The 18,449-nt window shown below is 44.4% G+C and overlaps 1 protein-coding gene and 1 long non-coding RNA gene across 7 annotated transcripts in view; both read left to right on the top strand.

The window, feature by feature from the left end:
- LOC128784343 (uncharacterized) overlaps positions 1–8,275 on the top strand; it is a 41,741-nt gene extending 33,466 nt beyond the window's left edge. For all 5 annotated transcript variants that reach the window (XR_008429440.1, XR_008429443.1, XR_008429439.1 and 2 more), the window contains 2 exons: positions 3,278–3,447; positions 7,892–8,275. This is a non-coding gene — a long non-coding RNA (uncharacterized LOC128784343). The remainder of the gene's footprint in view (positions 1–3,277; positions 3,448–7,891) is intronic.
- An 844-nt stretch (positions 8,276–9,119) lies between these two features.
- Positions 9,120–17,795, top strand: HMGB1 (high mobility group box 1). 2 transcript variants are annotated; one of them, XM_053932058.1, is made up of 5 exons: positions 9,120–9,289; positions 12,082–12,244; positions 12,531–12,676; positions 13,645–13,819; positions 15,838–17,795. In XM_053932058.1, the coding sequence occupies exons 2-5, from the start codon at positions 12,095–12,097 to the stop codon at positions 16,012–16,014; spliced, it is 648 nt and encodes a 215-aa protein (XP_053788033.1). In that variant the 5' UTR covers positions 9,120–9,289; positions 12,082–12,094; the 3' UTR covers positions 16,015–17,795. The 2 variants fall into 2 exon arrangements, with proteins under 2 accessions (XP_053788033.1, XP_053788039.1); XM_053932064.1 differs by lacking the exon at positions 9,120–9,289 and adding an exon at positions 9,395–9,447.
- The last annotated feature ends 654 nt before the right edge of the window (positions 17,796–18,449 follow it).

Genomic DNA, 18,449 nt, shown 5'->3' with positions numbered 1-18,449 from the left:
GAGTGGCCGCAGTCCCATGGAAAAATTCAGCATGGTGCATGAGGCCAAAGAGTAAGGCTGTTAAGTGTCTTTAAACTTTGGCAATGAAGCAGTGTTCTTTTAATGTCACTTATTATAGCCATAGCTTAAAGTATTTTTAACAAGACACAAGAGAAAAATGAAAGTTTTTAGAACTGGTTGTAACCAATTCCCTGTCTAGTCTGTGAATGTGAATGTCCAGCTCAGTGAAACACAGAACATCAGCTGATGGGAGGAGGCTGGCCACTTCCAGGGAGGAAGGGAAGGAAGAAGGGTGGGTGCTTAACACCATGGGTATATCCAATTTGCTTCCAAGTCTCAGGGACTATTTGTGGAGTATTGACCCCAGCTTTTTAGCTTTTGCTTTCTCTTCAGCATTCCCACACCCAAAAATTAGCTCCTCCAGAGCTTCTCAGTGCAATAGACATTGGGGGTGTTGCTGTAGTCTACTAATAATTTAAATGAAGAAACAGAAGTCGAAGGTGAGCTTTTCTCCTACATTTTCCTGTTGAAAAATAAGAGGAGATGCTCCCAGTTCTCTCCACAGTGAATTTCAGGGGCTATCCTTCTGATCCTTGATCTCACAAATAGATGGCAAAAACTTTAATAATAGAAAATTTTGTTCTTGGCTTACCCCTTTAATCTTCTTCCCAGTCAAACTGAAGTGGCCTACTGTGTTTGTAAGCTACCAAGGATGGTGTGTAGGCTCCAGGGCCAGAGTAATTGTGTTGGGAACACAAGCTCATCTTGTTATCTTTTATGTTAGAATTTGGTAGCATAAGTGTTTTTTAGAGAAACCTTGCCAGACCATGGTCTGAGTTTCAGTTTTTGTTAATATATGCTTTATCTATGGATGGTGCTTGAGATTTGGTCATCAAGCCTAGTGATTTGCTATGAGGAAAACAAAACAATCTCATACTTTGCTTTTGCATGTTTTTCTCTGGGATATACAGTCTTTTATCCCAAGTAATTCAGCCAGTTCCTGTAAAAAGAGCAGGTGGGAATACTGTTATGGAAAATTTGTTCAACCCATTCACTGAAATTTGTAAAAATCAAAATACTTGTGGAAGTATTCACTGGCATTTTGCTGCAAAATAAAAATGAAAACCCTGATTTAGTACTTTTTTTTTTTTTAATAAGGATCAGTCTTCAACATTTCATAGCTGTAGAGAAATGGTGGGAATGGAACAAAACAGTCTTGATATACAGAATCACCTTAAGTCTGTATCTCAACTCAACACTTTGTGTCATGAAACCGTGGCCTGAAACTGCTGCCTGTCATATCAGATAATATTATCACTGATTTATTATGTTACTTCATCTTACCTGCTTTTTGTAACCTTTTGGCAGGATCGTGATTTTTTTTCTGTATTTTGGGTGTTTTCTTTGGTTTGGGGTTGGGTTTTTTTACCAGCACCTAACAGAGCCCTGATCCATGATTTGGCTTCCAGGTACTAGGATAACAGAAGTAGTAATCATGCCTGCTGCTAAAATTTTTCTATGTTATTTCATTTGTATTTGTTTGCCTTCAGCTTCTAGTCATTGATTCTTGTTATGCCTTCTCCGATGGATTAAAGAGCTCTTTAGGACTCACTATTTTCTCCCCAGGAAGGTGCTTTTACCCTGTAATCAAGTTACTTCTTGATATTACTTTTGTTGTTGTTTGTTTGTTTTAAGAAAAAGCTAAACAGGTTGTGCTTTTTAGGGGACTCATTATTTTTTCACATTCCTGGATGATTTTTGTGGCTCTTTTCTATCCACAAAACTGTGTGTTACTAGTCAAATGCACAGAAGTAAAATTACTTCTCTAGTTCCTCTTGTGTTAGTATGGTTAGAAATTGATGTTATTGCAAGGTCAGATAAAAAAAAACCCTACCTAATATGACTTCTACACACCTGAGAGTAGTTATTAGAGGACAGAAAGTGATGGGAGATTTTAAAAACATTTAAATATTTTTAAGTGATCCACAAATCAGCAAGAGTGGGTATGCAGGAGGGATGCCAAAAGTATTTCTATTGAGGTTTTTAAGGAGCTAGAAGTGAAAATAAAAATAATAATTTTAATTGTAAAGCAACAATAATACATCAAAACTTAAGTGCTGTGTTTAGCGTAGTAATACATAGTTGCAGAAATTTTGTAGGATTGAATGAAAAGTGTTTGTTATTAACACACTGTTGTGGGTCACTGGAAATAGAGACTGTAAGTGGATGTGAATATACATGTCCCTTACATCCATTTAATCCTATAAGTACTACTTGCTTATATTTGGAAACACAAGAACAGTTATGTGATCCATTATGCTGAAATAGAAGAAATAACATAGTATTAAGAATTCCTTTTTTTATAAAGATTGTCACTATTTAGTCATATAAAAGTTCAAACAATCAAAATCCAGAGCTTCAAAGAGGCTCTTGAAAATTGTACTGCTTCAGTATTTCTTTCCAAAGGGGTGGCTATTTATTTTGATTTGCATCCATACTTTAGGACAAGGTTAAGTTAAATTTATACGAACAAGACTAATCAGATGCTTGTCTAGTCAAAACATCTCAGCCCACTCAATGACTTTCATGCATATCATGCATATAAGCATCTGAATTGGATCTGCACTCCCAGCCCCACACTTTTCCCTCCTGAAACCATCAGATTTTCATTAAATTCAACTTCAGACTGTTTAAACTCTCGGCGCTGCACATTAGTTTGATGCAAGTTTGTCTAATGTTGTGTCTGACAAAATTTTGAGGCCACCACATTGGCTTTCTGTCCAAACTGACTTGAGTTTTGACTTTGAAAAGAATGCATCTTTCCCTTGTGGCAGCATTCCCTCTGTGAAATTTGGGGCATATTCCACAAGGGTCTTCATTTGTTTCAGCAAAATGAAAGTTCATGGAAACATGATAAATGAGGAAGAAATGAGACTTAACATAATGCAAAAGACTTAGAATCCTCTAAAACTCATGGCAAAGAAGTAAAGGCAAACAAGAACTGAATAGTAAGCCAAATGGCCTCTAGTTAAGAAAGTAGTAAGCTAAACAGTTTTAGACTATAAATTTGTGTGTTAATGGAAAAGTTATTACTAAGATTTTGGTTACACTGGGTGACTTGGGGTAGAAGTTGTCATTCTGCAATCATGAGCTCACAGAGCCCTTTTCAAAACAACCATCTCCTGTTGGAAAAGGCAAGAGAAGTGGGCATTCTCTTGAACACTTTTTGGTATCACAGGCTTAGTCAGTGTAAAGTATGTGATTTCTTACATCCTAGGTTGCCTCAGTTTCTTCTCCTGAGTCTCAGAAATCTTGGAATAGAACCACTAAATAGAAGGAGATGACATCACTGGGAAAGAAGATGGTAGAAGAAACATGATAGAAGCTGGAGACCGTCTCTGTGAGAATACTAGCATGACTTCTTTTCTCTGAACAGCCAGTTAACAGGTGATCCTCCGTTCTGAACCAGTAATAAATTGCTATGGCTGCATGTAATGGTGGGTTTTTGACCAATGCAGCACCCAGTGTAGTGCAGTACATACTGGAAAACTGTTTTGGAATTGGGGGGAGAGGGGTCTGGCTAGAAAATTACTTTCCCATTAAATAATGCTACTGATGACTATTTGGTGAGCAGATACAGCTGCCAGAATGCATTTTTCAGCTTATCTTTGCACAGGAGTGTGGACAAAAGAAGAGGAGAAAAAGGAGACAGAAAGGAGAGAGATGGAGAAAGGATAAGATTTTTTTGAGGCTCCTTCTGCTCTTCCAGGATATGTTCTTTGCCCTCCCTAGTGAGTGATATATGCTGATAACTTGTAGTGCTTGTAATCTTCCTTGAGCACTGTATCTCTGTGGGAAGTTAGCAGGTTTATGAAGTTCCTGAGTATGTGGACAAGTCCTCCAGCGAATAAGAAACACTCCATTGCATTGTAAGGGATGAGACAGACACTACACAGTGACACCCATGTACATGTGGCTATATTCAGCAAAAGGGTAAGACTGTCCTGTCAAACTATGCAAGTTCCCCTTTTGAAGCTGTGAGCAAATGGTTGTTTCCTCCAGCAGTTCCTGTAACGGCTTATATGCAGTCAACATTCACAGTAGGTCCAGAGTAGTTACTAGATAGACTGATGTGCGCTGCATCCTGTTTCTTGGAATCAGCATCCCATAAATTCACATTATTTTCTTGGTTTGTGGAAATAAGACTGTGCTAGGATTTCTAATATCAGGGACTGTGTTGCCATTAAGGTGTCATCTTCATATCCAGAAGCAGATGGTTTAGTCTGTGTTGCAGTCCTGTATAAAGGATCAGAGTACAGATCAGGTGATGTTTATATATTGTGTATTTTCAGAAAACATGTAGATAAGGAAACAGTAGCTCTGTCCCAGTACTATACCTAGCTCTAGGAATCTTTCCTGTTTGACATGGAGCACTGAGGTCTGTCTAAAGGAGTCCTGGCTGTGAGAGAGCATGTCCTGTTGAATCTTCTAGGCTGGATAAAATCGTAAGGAAGGGCATCTCAGGTATTTTTCATCACCTTAGGTCTGGTTGGATTCTGTCTGTTCAGGTGTAGAAGTCTAGCAGTGGTGTCAATATCAGAAGCTTACCTGCCTCTAGACTGGAGTGAGGGAGACAGAGTACTGACACCTTTAGAACAGTGTCTGTGAAGATGGACAGCAGCATTTTGGGTTTGTTAGAAGCAGATGATAACTCTTATTTCAGTGGTAGCCTTGAGTGTACAATACATAAATGATCTGGAGATTTTGGAGGGGGCTGAATATTTGATGTCATGTTTCCAGAAAGTTGAAGAGATAAGTGGATATTGCACTGCATGTTGTGTTCTCAGCAAAGCAAGCATCTCAGCAGGTCAGCGATTTCAGAAATAGTGCAGTCCTGAAAGAACATTTTTTGAACTCCTTTTTGCTGTTGAAGCTGAACACAGTTCCATCTGTCTGAAACTGTACATTGAGAGCTTCACAGAAGCACTTAAAGAAGTTATGTACTTATGCATAAGTAATAAGATGCTGAAGGAATCATATTTCATAAGAGTAAATCTATTAATCTTACCATAAAATGGTTACTTTCTATACAAAAGTTCACTTTAAAAAATGTTCATGGTATACTGATCATGTGAGGAAAAGTCTATACTGATGTATCTTCACCATCTTTCTGAGCTGAACAGTGTAGGTATATGCTTGTGCTATGAAAATCTGTTTACTTGGATACTTTGCTATGCATCTGCTAATTCCACGCAAAGTGTACAAATTTTCATGTTACCTATTTTGTGGCTAAAAGCACTGTGTAAGTACTGACCCTGGATTAAGAATGTATCAGCTCTAGAAATGATGGAATTGTCTTCAGGGCTCACATGTCAACAAAGATCAGCTGGTTCGCACGTGAAGCTTGGCGAGGAAAACACTGCAGCAGCACTGGTGCCATCCCTGCTCCCTTCCTGCCTCTCCCAGACCGCTGCCTTTAGTCAGCCGAGGTTACCTTGCCTGTCTGCCACTGCTCCATAGTTACCACTTATACACCTGAGTCAGCCAACCACTCATCCATGGGGAGTGGACAAAAAGCCACTTGAAACCCTGCTCACTGATAGAAGAGGGACAGCAGCCTACCCAGATTACTTGATACAATGTGCGCAAATCCAGAGGGAAATGTAAAGCAAATCAGGTTTCATGCATGGTACTGTTTGCAAACATACTGATTCTCATTCCTTTGAACCGAGTCTTTCTCTTCCAGAAATTATTTTAAGAAAATATTTAAAGTGTATCTCCTGAACATTTCAAATAAGACAACAGAGGAAAAGATTGACTGTAAGTCTGCATCTAATAAGCAACTGAGAATTCTGTTCATCTGGGCTGTGCAAAGGCTGGCACTGCAGCCTCAGGAAAAAGGCAAATATGGCCAGGGCTTTTTTTCAAATACACTGTGAAAACCCTGCCCGCTGTAGGGATGGAAATGTTCAAAAGCAACAGTGACAATCTACATTACCAGCAGCTCCATCAGAAGGTCATGTGCCCAGGTGCCCTGTCTCCACAGATGTTTTGCTCTCATTTTGAACTGAAAATGTAACTTTTCTGTTGAAAAAGGCTTTCAGATCTTGTTAAAAATAGTCTAATAGTAGCTTTGGATTTGACTGACAAGCTAGTTGTTACTGTGCCATTTTCACTGTACTAGTCTAGTAATTTTGACCCAAAGAAACAATGATCTCATTCCCTGGGAGGGAGGACAGAGTGACAAAATCTGGAGGTCCTGTGACGACACTGAATCTCTTTGTTGTCAAAGCAAGCTATGAAATCATCTGCTTTCCTGCCAAATCCCACTGGGGAGTAAGCAGTGTCCTTCACAGAACACACATTTTGCAGAAGATGAGGGCACAGAAGAACTATGTTCCTGCCCCTGGGAGGTGTGCTGCCCCACACCCTGTGACTTCTTGAATTGATGCAAGTGTGTTTTCCCACCTCTGTCAACAACCACAGCACTAAAGTGGTCAGAAGCTTTCTAAGGTTCTTAATATACTGTGACTTCATCAAAAATTCTGCTGGTGTAGTGTCACCAGTACGTTTCACAGTTTTTTGGGGAATGGGGGACAATGTGATCTCTGCATCTCTTTCTCAGTCAGGCTCCACTTCCAACCAGGTGGCCTGTACTTGTTGGAATTCTCCATCCTTGTTTGTGTTTGCTAGAAGTCTTTGGTTGTGAGCTACATGGGGGATGATAGGAAGGGAGAGGAAAATTTTAATAAAACTCTTTTGTCATTCATTTGAAACCTTTCTGTTCTACTCAGTACTACATTGTTAAGAAGAACAGTTCTGTCTTTGGAGAGGCCTTCCTCTGTTACCTCTAAAGAAAACTGGAGAACAAAAAGATGCTTTAAAAAAAGGTTGATAATGTATAGCTGATGTTTCCAACCAAGTTCAGCTTGCCTTACATGGAAAAGGAGTTGAACCAAAAGGCTTCTTACAACCATTTCTGCTGGTTTCCAAATAAGTAGCTACAACGAGTATCTTAAAAACTGAATTTCTAATAGAAATCCTAGTTTTATTCTTGCTTTGCAATATGACAACCAATCTGTGTGTCTTTTCCCAAAGTAAACCCTAGTTTGCAAAACATGAAAATTACTTAACAGGGGTTTTGAAACTTCCTTTGCAGCTACATACTTTTTTTCCTGGAGCAGTTGTACTGGGCTCTTGTGACCCAAATGTTCTGTGGGCAAAGCTTATGTGCAAGAAGTCAAAGGTGTTTCGTGTTATCTAAGTGATCTCAGTGACTGCACCTGTCTAGTGGAGTGTAATTTAAAACAGATTTGAACTTCAATGAGGTTTGCAGAAGGAGGCATGTTTGTGAAGTATCAGAAGGGATGTGGCACAGCATGAACAAGAGAAAAAACATATATTGCTTCTGTAAAAATCGCTACTGTCTGCAACTGATGAGTAAATTCTTTTGTATTTCTGCCATCAAGGATTGCAGAAGAAACCCACTGGAATATGCAAACCTGTACAGGCCTGAGCATATAACTGATAGAGATGAAGGAAAACCCTTACAGGAGTATGTCACGTAATCAAATTCTCCTCACTTGCCTTTTACTGAAGGTTCAGCTCTAGACAAGAGCAAGAAATAAAGGCATTACTTTGATTTCCTTTCAGGTCTGGTTTTCACAGAATAAACCTTCAAGTTCTGTATGTGCAAGGTATCAGCTTCTGCACATACAGAACTTTAGACTACATAAATACTAGTGATTTTTACAGTTTTCTTCTGTTCCATATAAAGATTTTAAGTTTAAATGCAAATCAGGAAAAAAAAACTCAAACCACAAACAAAAACTTTCCTTGTGACAGAAACACTAGTGTTCCTTATTATTCACGTATTTTTGCATGATTTCAGGTAGCAGAATCACTGTCTTCATACGTTCACCAGCACTTCACAAATGAGGCAATTCTAGAATTAAGGTCGTTGTTCAGAAGGATCTTTGCCTTCCATGAAGCACCGCGCCTTCCCAAACAATTGCTATCCTGTGTGTGTCAGACCACAGACCCTTCCAAAACTCCATGGACAGATTTTGAGAGAGCATGATAATTAAGCAATTATTGAAGTCAGCTATTTACACTCGAATATTTTTGAGCAATATACACCTCTCTTCACTCAAGTTTGTGTTACTACAGCACAAGCGCTGACTCTGCCTTTCGGAGCAGAGCAGTGGTTTTGGACTTTTCTCAGCAGCGCTCCTCCCAGCCTTGTTTGTACTAATAAAGTAGTGTAAACAGCGAAGGTGATGTTAAGGGTTATTTCTCCCTTTCACAACTCCTGTACAGCAGCTTCGTGCGGTGCAAATGACAGTAAAAAAGCGGAGGGAGGAGCAGCAGCGAAGGACAGGTGAGGTGTGGCTCGGCGCGCCCCTGCACCGGGATGCCCGGGACGGCGCCGGGCCACCACTGCTGAGAATTGGGGGGGAGCTGCCCGACCACTGCGGACTGTTCCTTGTCACCCAGAAGGTTATGGAGAAAGCCAGTATCTTCCAGCTGTTGCTCATACAGGTGATGAAGCCATTTCTGGAAAAAGAAAGAAAAAAACCAAAAACCCACGAACAAGAAAACAAAACAAACGTGCCTCAACCTCAGGGAGGGAGCAGAGCCGCGCACACCGCCGTGGCAGCGGAGGGGAGCCCCGTGCGCCGGCTGGAACGGGGCAAGAGGAGCCGAGAAACGCGGGCTCGGCTCGGCTCCCCGCTGAGCTCCGGCTTCCGCGGCGGGGCGGAGCGGCCGCAGGGGCGGGGGGCGGCGGGGCCGTGCTCCTCACCGCAGGGCGGTCGCGGCGGTCGCCCCGGCGCAGCGGGGGCGGCCGCGGGGGCGGCCGCGGGGGCGGCGGGGCCCGCGGCCCTCGCAGGCGGCAGCGCAGCGCCGGGCGGCCTCCGCCGCTCTGCGGGCCCCGCCGCCGCCCGGCTCCCTGCGCTCACTTTTATATTTGCGCGCCCTTTCCCTGCTCGGTGACGTGTCTCGCCGCGCGCCCAACCCGCGGCGCGCTCTGGTCAGGACAATGGGAGCGCCTGGGCCAATCGGCGCTGCGCTCGGCTTGGCGGCGGCCAATGGGCGCGGGGCTGTGCAGAGAGTAATGTTACCAGCGCCGCGAGTGTGAGGAGGCTGCGTATCGATCCCGCGCTCAGCCATTGCGGTGCACCGGGCTGCACAGCGACCCAGCCAGCGCTGGGGCCGGGCGGGCGGCCGCGGGAGCGTCTCTGGGGCTCGGGGCCGAGCGAGGGCTGCGTGCCGACTCTGTCTGACACGGGTGAGTACGCGCTGGGGGCCGCTGGGCCGGCCGGGCGCGCTCGCTCGCTCGCCCGCCCGCTCGCAGCCGGGCGGTGAGCCGGCGGTGGCCGTCGTGCCGCCGCCGCTGCATGACCGCGGAGCGCGGGGCAGCGCCGGCTCGGACGCCCGTACACAAAGGCGAGCGGGGCTGTGCCCGGGAGACCCTTTCACGGGCGGCGAGCCCCTCGGCCGGGGCGGGGCGGGGGCGGCGGGCGACTTCGAGAGAGCGGGGCGGCGGGAGGCAAGGAGCGAGGTGGGGAAAGAGGCGGGCGATGGGAGCCGGGCGAGCGGCCGGGGGTCGCCCGCCGCGGGGGGCGAGGGCCGCGCCGTCCCCCGCCGTAAGCCGCTTACACGGTACCTCGCCGTAGCCATCGCGGCGGCGGCGGGGCAGGCGGCGGGGCGGCGGGGGCTCCGGGCGGGCCGCGCCGCGCCGCCGGGGCGGTGGGGAGCGCGGGGAAGCGGGGCGCGGGCCGGGGCGCCGCTGGCCCCGCGGCCGCCTGGCTGTAACATGGCTGACGGCAGCCGCGAGCGAGAAAACAAGGCGAGCGGCGCGGAGCAGCAGAGGAGGCGCTCGGGCGGGCGGGGGCGCAGTTCGGGGGAACTTTTTTCTCCGGCAGCCGCCGCTCGCCCGGGCGCGGGGCCGGCAGCTCCGGGGCCGCACAGCTCGGCGGGGCGAGGGAGCGAGCGGGGGGGTCCTGCCGGGGCTCGTACCGCGCCGCCGGGGCTCGGGCAGGCACTGAAAGCGCGCTGGTCCCCCCCCATCTTCTTCCCCCCCCCGCTCCCACCCACCTCCCCCCGTCTCCCGCCCGCCCTCCCTCGGCTGCAATGGCTGAGCGTGTGCGCCAGGGTAGCGGCGCGCTCACACAAAGGGAAGAGAGGAAGGAGCCATGTTCTCTGTGCGGCGGCGGCAGCGGGCGACGCCACAGCGGCCATTCCGCGCCGCCTGGGCTGCGCTGCCACCGCCGCCCCCGCGGGCGGGGGTCGCCGCCCGGCCCCGCCGCGGCCCCTCTCGGAGGGGGTCCCGCCGCCCGGGCTCGCCGCCCCGCCCGGCTGCGGGGGGTGTGGTGGCGGCGGGGGGGTGGGGAGCGGCCGGCTCTGCTCCTCGGCGCACAAAATGGAAGGAGGCTCGGCGGCGGGTGACCTCCTCCGCCAGGAGCCTGCGCCATGGCGGCCGCTCCCGCCGACACCGCCGCTGCGGCGGCGCGGCCGGCAGGGAGGGAGGGAGCGCGGGCCGGGGCTGCCTCGCCTCATGGCGGCTGAAGCGGGCAGGGCCGGGCATGGGGACGCTCCCCCCGCCGCGGGGGGACGGGGGTGGCGGAGGGAGAACGCTTTGTCACGCCGGGGCCGGGGGTCGCCGCCGGCGGGCAGCTGCACCCCGGTGGGTGTCCGGCTCCTGGGCATGTGCTCGCCGCTGCGAGCCCTCGCCTGAACGTGGAATAAAACTTACACATGTTCTCCCTAATAACGGGACTAGTTTTTTTTTATTTTTTTTCTTTTTTTTTAATTTTCCTTTTTTTATTTTTTCCTTCCACCCCCAGCAGGTCTCTTGAGGGACTTCAGAAGTTTCCCTCTGCCCCCCTCATAGGGGGAGCGTCCAAAATGGCGGGAAGGAGGAGGCTTTTAAACGCCAGCCCCGGGGTCGCGGTGCCGAGCCCTGCCCGCGGCCACCCCGTGTCCCCGGGGCCGCCTGCCCCCGCAGCCGCGGGCTCTGCCCCGGCCCGGCCGAGCCCCGCGCCCGGCTGCGCTGGGAGCGTCTCCACGGCAGGCAGGAGCGGCTCCTGCTTCTTCAGCCCTCTTGTTTACTTGGTGGAAACTTCAAACCGGACGTGTTTAGTCACAGAGCAGAAATCTGTTTCTGTCTATCCGCCAAACCGATAGGAAACACAGCTTCTGTGGCAATACGGGCAGGCACCGCCTGCCCTTTTTTTTTTTTTCACTTTCACGCCTTTTTTTTTTTTATCATTCTTTTAATTCGTGCTGAAAAGCAGAGCTTGTCAGGGTGCAAGTGACTTTCCGGGGAGCTATGAAGAAATACTCCAAATGTCTGACTTGGGTGTGAAAGTCCCAGGAAGGTATTTTTCAGTCACTGAAAGTGCCAGATAGTGCTCTTGCTGAGCACAGCTCTGCTGGGTGTAAGTAAATGTTGTGCTTCTCACTGCGTAGGTTATAACCTATTTGACCAAGTGAGCTGTTTCATTCCCGAATTTCAAGGTATACCTGCAAAGAGCAGGCTTTTGCAGTACACATAAAGATTAGTCATAACATATGGTATAGAAAATAATAAAAAATTCATTTTATAAATAAGCACCCAGGGCCTACAGAGAAGAGGTAGAAACATGGGCTCTAAAAAGAAAGAAATCAGCAATCCAGAAGGCCACTGAGACAGGATACTTGGGTACTTGTTCCCTCCTTTCAATAGCGTTTATTCTTCCCTAGCATATGATTAATACACTGGTAATAATCATGGTATCCAGTCTGCACTACAGTACTTGTCTTCAGATTGCTTGGAAGGACAGTTCTTGTTTGCAGGAGACAATAACTGCACGTTTTGAAGGCCCTTTGAGATTTCAAGTTGCTTACATCCAGGTCACCTCAGAAAGGGATGACAGAAATCTTCAGTAAATTTTCCAGAAAAGAATCTTTTTCTCATTGATGATTTCAGAATACTGCTCCAGCAGGTCCTGTTTGGCATGATCCTTGGTTGTGACTTATTTCCCACCTTGGTTCGTTGAAAGTACAAGTTTTAAAGGTGTCTCATTTGCTTCATTACAGAAAATCAGCAAAAATGGGTAAAGGTGATCCTAAGAAGCCGAGAGGTAAAATGTCTTCATACGCCTTCTTTGTGCAAACCTGTCGGGAGGAGCACAAGAAGAAACATCCAGATGCATCAGTGAACTTCTCAGAGTTCTCAAAAAAATGCTCAGAACGATGGAAGGTAGGAATAGCTGCTTAAAAAGTAAAAAAACCCACAAAACCTTAAATAACTGTTTTTCTGAAATACCATTCAAGATCGTAAACTATTTCTTTAGAAGCTCAGGTTTTGGGTAAGTATGAAGTGTAGTTGTAAAGTGACTGGTAACTATCCATTGTCCTCATCCTAACCTTTAGCTGCCCCAGCTGAAATTTTGGAATGGGCTTTGGTATGTTTTTGAATCTTAAAATACTGTTTTGATCCTTATGTGTCCCTTCTAAGGTATTTTGTGATTCTAATTGCCTTCCAGACTATGTCTTCTAAGGAGAAAGGGAAGTTTGAAGATATGGCAAAGGCTGACAAGCTTCGTTATGAAAAAGAAATGAAAAACTATGTACCACCTAAGGGGGAAACAAAAAAGAAGTTCAAGGATCCAAATGCACCGAAGAGGCCTCCGTAAGTAGTTTCCTAGCTTTAGGTGGTCTTGTTTGGGACCATCACACTGGCATGTATATATAAAATGGTAATTTTATCCAGGAGCTTCAGATATACAAGACTATATGATCTTCCTCACCAGTGGCGTAAAGACAGGTTGAAATTTTAGTTATGAATGCTAAGCTTTTATTTTCAGGTAGGCCGTCCCACTATCAAAGTTGGAGTGATGGCAGCCTTTAAAAGTAGATGCAAAAATAGACTATATGTGATTCTGACTGATTTTTCTAATTTCTCTTAAGAGGGTAATTCCAGTGTAATATGGCAGTAAAGTACTGTAGGCCCTGCTCTCATCACCTGTTAACTTGAGCAGAATTTTTGATTGGCAATCAGTTTAAAATTGGAGGCTTTTGCACAGAACAGGTTTGAGGAGTGATCTTCCTCAAAACCAGCTTGGAAAATTAAAACTTTAGCCACAACATAATGACAACTGGCTTCAAATTCATCTACTAGACACCAGTACTTTATTGTGTGTGTATGTGTGTGTTTTAAACTGAGCTGATGCTGAAAGGGGCAGGGAAGTTCCTTTACAAGCTAATGTACTTACTTGGGCTGGTGCTGTGGTCTGGAAGTCCTACTTTTCTAATAAATATTGCAGCCTCCCACCTCTAAAAGTTCTGATATAACATTTGCTGCCCTAGTATCATTGACTTAGTTTAATTTCTAAAGCTTTTCTCTGTGTCTAAAATCTGCCTATATGGGGATCCTGCCAAAAATGGGACCAGATGTGCAGCATTACTTAAGAGAAGAAGGTGCATTGAGTTGCCAAAGTGGCTTGTTCAGTTTTGATACCTTCCATTGTAATCAATGTCTGTCTCACTTCTAGGTGCTTTTTCCAAAATGCTCTTAAGGAACAGTAGCAAAGGTCCCAAAAGTTGCTGCTGTAGCGGAGTCTATAATTTAAATAATCTTCTCTTATTTTTCCTCTGTAGTTCGGCTTTTTTCTTGTTTTGCTCCGAGTTTCGTCCAAAAATCAAAGGAGAACATCCCGGTCTGTCCATTGGAGATGTCGCAAAGAAACTGGGAGAGATGTGGAACAACACCACTGCAGACGATAAACAGCCTTATGAAAAGAAGGCTGCTAAGCTGAAGGAGAAGTACGAAAAGGTAACACTGACATTTAGGGACATGTTTTGGGGAGGTCAAGCCTCAGTTCAGACACTCTTTTCTTTATTGGGTACCCTGGTACCTGATGTTGCAAATTATAATATGCTAATGACATAATTAATGAGATTTGTTGAAAAGGGTTGTATACGGGGGTAAATGGTTCGTTGGCATAACACTAAACTGGAGTCCTTTACCTTGAACTATTTGCATTTGTCTGTAATTTTGAGCTATTACTGGTGCTTAAATAAATACTGTGGGTTCTGTATGATTACTAAATCCATAGGTCACAGCAGAATTTGAGTTGAGTTGGTAGCAGTAAGTAATGCTGGTAAGGAGTGAGTTGGTTCTCCCTAATTTTGGAGATACTGGTGAGCATCCTTGAATGTTAGGATAATGGATACACATAGTTGATTTTTAAAATATGCACCTGGGAAAATGACAAAACACAAAGGAGATGCTAGTTTTAGGCATGTGTTTTTCCTGGACCTACTTTGTGTCTATGTCCTTTCTAGTAATGAATTTGGTTAATTATGCATATGAAGCAGCTTGTCATACAATTATTTAAATTATTAAGGCTAAACCCTGCCATCATAATTGGAGTTGTAGAATTCTGTTGTGCACACAGGACTGTGCTACGCGTGGTTTTATTTCTAGAGGCAGATTTTCATCCCAATACGTGGAAGCCAGGGGAAGAGGAGGGATGCACATTGGCATCCCCTGACGATGCTTCACAAGGGGTCAGCAACCACCTACAGCTGGCATACAGCAGCTATGTCCACTGTGTGCTGTCACCTTCCTCTGGGTATTTCTCCTGCTGGTAAACAAATCCAAGTTCAAAATTTTTGCACTGTAGTGTGCAAGGTGGAACCCTGGAGCCCTGTTGATTTGCCAGAGAGGAGTTGCAGATCTAGGAGATTCCCCTCATGTACTTTCTGTACAGCTTCATAGTAATGGCTTGTACATGCAGCCAAGGCAACTCAGACATTTTTTAAATGACAGAATTATTAGTCTTTATTTGCAGATATTATTTTATTTTTCAGTAGTAATGTCTTTATTTCTTAGACTTACATGTGGAGTAATCTTCACTATTTCACTGCTTGACCTTTGACTTATTGGGTATCATACCTTCTTAAAATTTCCTGCTAAGTTTAAGAGAGTCCAAGAGAACAGTAAGATTAGTGGTGTAGTGTTTATTAGGTGGCGAATATTTGAAGATTTGGACCATCTTGTGTGAATGTGTTTCTGTGTAGCTGGTGTGTGTAAGCTTTGTAGATCAGTTCTCCCACCTAATGGTTTTACTGTTTTGGCATAAAGTTGGGAAGTCTTAACTGCTTTTATGACTGTGCCTTCCAAGTACAGTTTTAACTTCCCTGTAACAGGAACTGAATTTTGTGCATTTCAAACGACTGGAATAAATTTATTGCATGCAGAAGGTGGCAGTGTCTACCCTTTAATCAAGTTCTTATACCTTTTATTTTGTAAACTTCTGTTAGGCAGAATTCATTCTAACTGTTCTTTGCTGAGGCATAACATTGCAGCTGTTAGGCTGGGTCATTCTGATGTGCTCCAGGTGGCTAATCCCAGGTTTGTGCCTCAAACGAGGGTTTTCCTGTGCATTTCTTTAGGCACTGTAGAAGGTAGGGCTAGAAAAGGAACTTAAGAGGTCTCCCTACTTCATTTCCTTATGGGATAGTGGGCTCAGTTGTGCCTTCACCATCAGAGGTAGCAGCTTTTCCAGCCTGTTCCCAGAAGCCCAACAATGGAGATTCCTTAGCAGCCATAAGGAATCTTATGCTGTGTGCAGCAGCATGCCAGTGTCATTTCTGTGTTAGAGGGTTCTTGTTTCTTTGGCTTCAGGTCACCTCAGAGCTGAAGCCGCAGGTCCTGGTCCTGCCCCAGTGGATGTACAGAAGGGGCAGGTACCTGGGTGACTGCTTTCACACGTGCTCTGTGGAGGTTGCTCAGACCTCTTGGCTGGTTAAATCTTTGAGAGATTGTTCCTGCTTTTCTTCTCCAAGGATATTGCTGCGTACCGGGCCAAAGGGAAGGTTGATGGAGGCAAGAAAGTAGTTGCCAAGGCTGAGAAAAGCAAGAAGAAGAAGGAAGAGGAGGAGGATGAGGATGAAGATGAAGAGGATGAAGATGATGAAGAGGAGGAAGAAGAGGAGGATGAAGATGATGATGATGATGAATAAGTCTCTTTTAGAGCAATTTCTTTCTTGTCTATAAAGCATTTAACCCCCCTGTACACAACTCACTCCTTTTAAAGAAAAAAAAATTGAAATGTAAGGCTGTGTAAGATTTGTTTTTAAACTGTACAGTGTCTCTTTTTTTGTATAGTTAACACACTACCGAATGTGTCTTTAGATAGCCCTGTCCTTAGTGGTATTTCAATGGCCACTAACCTTGCCTGGTACAGTGTGGGGGTTGTAAATTGGCATGGGAGTTATAAAGCAGGTTCTTGTTGGTGCACAGCACAAATTTAGTTATATTTGGGGATGTAGTTCATTTCTCATCTTCAGTTGTCTCTGATGCATCATAAAAATAATTGTTGTTCTGTTAACTGAATACCACTCTGTAATTGCAAAAAGGAAGAAAAAAAGTTGCAGCTGTTTTGTTGACATTCTGAATGCTTCTAAGTAAATACAAATTTTTTTTATTAGTATTGTTGTCCTTTTAATAGGTGCCCTTGAGAATCATACTTTTCTCTTTTTTTTTTTTTTTCTTTTTTTTTTTTTCTTTTGAGGGGAACTCATCTTTTGCTTTATTGAATGCCCGTATGGGATCACGGGAATATTACAGTTTTCATCTTTCATATAACCAGCTGATAAACAAAGCTTTGATCTGCATACCCTGCATTATCATGATAGGGTAAGAAAAGAAATACATAGGCATATGATGAAAATCTTCCATAACTGGAAACAACAAAAATTCAATCTCAGCAAATGGATACTTGTTCAGATTTTTGTGAAATGTAATATTCTATTGCATTGCATGAGTTTACCAGTCTTGGAGAGTTGAGAAGCATAGAGTTCAATTTTACAGAAACTAAATACTTTGCGGGGTGGGGAGGGAGGGAGTGTTAAATTTTGTCCTAGAAGGACCCATAGGAAGAGTGTATGTCCATCTGGTGTAGAGAAATTTACACGTGTGACTCTGTTACCATGTAATGGAAGTTATATTTGTAAATCTCTGAACACCTGGGAGTGATGAGCGTACCTAAAATGTGTAAAGTTAAAAGCATGAAATGACCATATTATTTTTTGGTGACAGGTCAGGTGATGGCCACGGGCTTTATACCATGAGACTCCTGGTAGGAAAGGGCCCACAAGAAATGATTTTTCTTTCTAAGATTTCTATAAATGGTACCATTATTATTTGTTAAATCTATGTAAATTCATATTTGTATTCTTGAAATTCTAGTTTTAGCCCTTTAAACAAAGTTGTATATTGTCTCAAATTGAAAATGAGATAAGATGTATTTTTCCTGTTAGGTTTTATACCGCACTCTTGATGTTTGCCCATTTTTAAGTTAAATATAGTTGTATGGAAAAGTACATTTTATTAAATTTTGCATTAAAAAGTTAAATGTTTATGGTATACCAACAATGTCTAATTTGGTCAAATACAGTTCTCTTCCAAAACCAAAGCTAAGGGGTTTTTTGCATATTTAGTAAAACTTCAAGTGCTGGCAGCTGTAACTATTTTCACATATACCTGCTTACCAGTTTGGGGGACAATTCGGCAATTTTGTGGTTACAAAATTATGGTTCTCTTAAGTGCCAGTGTTTAAAAACAAAAAAAAAAAAGCATTCTTGTAATTTTACACGCTTTTGTGATGGAGTATTGTTTTGTTATACAATTTTGACTTTCAGATTCTTATTTCAATTTGCATTTATGTATAACTTCAGGAGAAATATTGAACATCTGAAATCCTGGATGATACTAATAAACTAATAATTGCAGAGGTTTTAAATACTTAGTTAAATGGCTCACTTAATACTCTAAGGATTTGGGGCTTTTTGTGTGTGTTGGTGTTCTCAGATATGTACATCCCTGCTTTCTGTTTCAAGCAGAAGAATGATGCTGTTTGCAAGGTCTCTATATAGAAAGGGTAGGACAGACAGACTTTTTTGTCTCCTTAAACTGGATATTACACATTCAAATGTGTAACTGATGACAAATAAATTTTCTGTGCTGAAGGGTTTTTTTGTTTCCCCAGGTCATCAGAGGAAAGTAGACACATTTCTTGTTCTTGGAACAAGCATACTTAATGAGATCCCTATAATCTTGTGCCTTTGTTCTCGATGCTTGATGTTGACAGAGGTAACCGAGAGGATTCAGCTGAATTTAAAAGATGAGTAGCGAGCGCTTCCCTGGCAGCCAGGCATGGCCTTTGCCTTGCCTTTGACTTTAGCATATTGGTAACAGAGTGTGCTCAAGGCTGAAGAGGATATGTAATGTAATTATCACTGCTGCTTACTGAGGAAAAGAACCCCTGTATCTCGCTGCAGAGGCCAGTGTTGGGTGGGAGATGCTCCAAAGCTTCCCCAGCTCTCCAGAGAGGCTGTGGTTTTCTCAGGAGCGCTCGGTATGTGCCTGTAATTCTGCTGAGCCAGCACATGGATAT

This window comes from Vidua chalybeata, chromosome 2 (assembly GCF_026979565.1).
Source record: "Vidua chalybeata isolate OUT-0048 chromosome 2, bVidCha1 merged haplotype, whole genome shotgun sequence".
NCBI lineage: Eukaryota > Metazoa > Chordata > Aves > Passeriformes > Viduidae > Vidua > Vidua chalybeata.
Note: the sequence above shows the minus strand (reverse complement) of the source record. Positions and strands in the feature narration are given on the sequence as shown.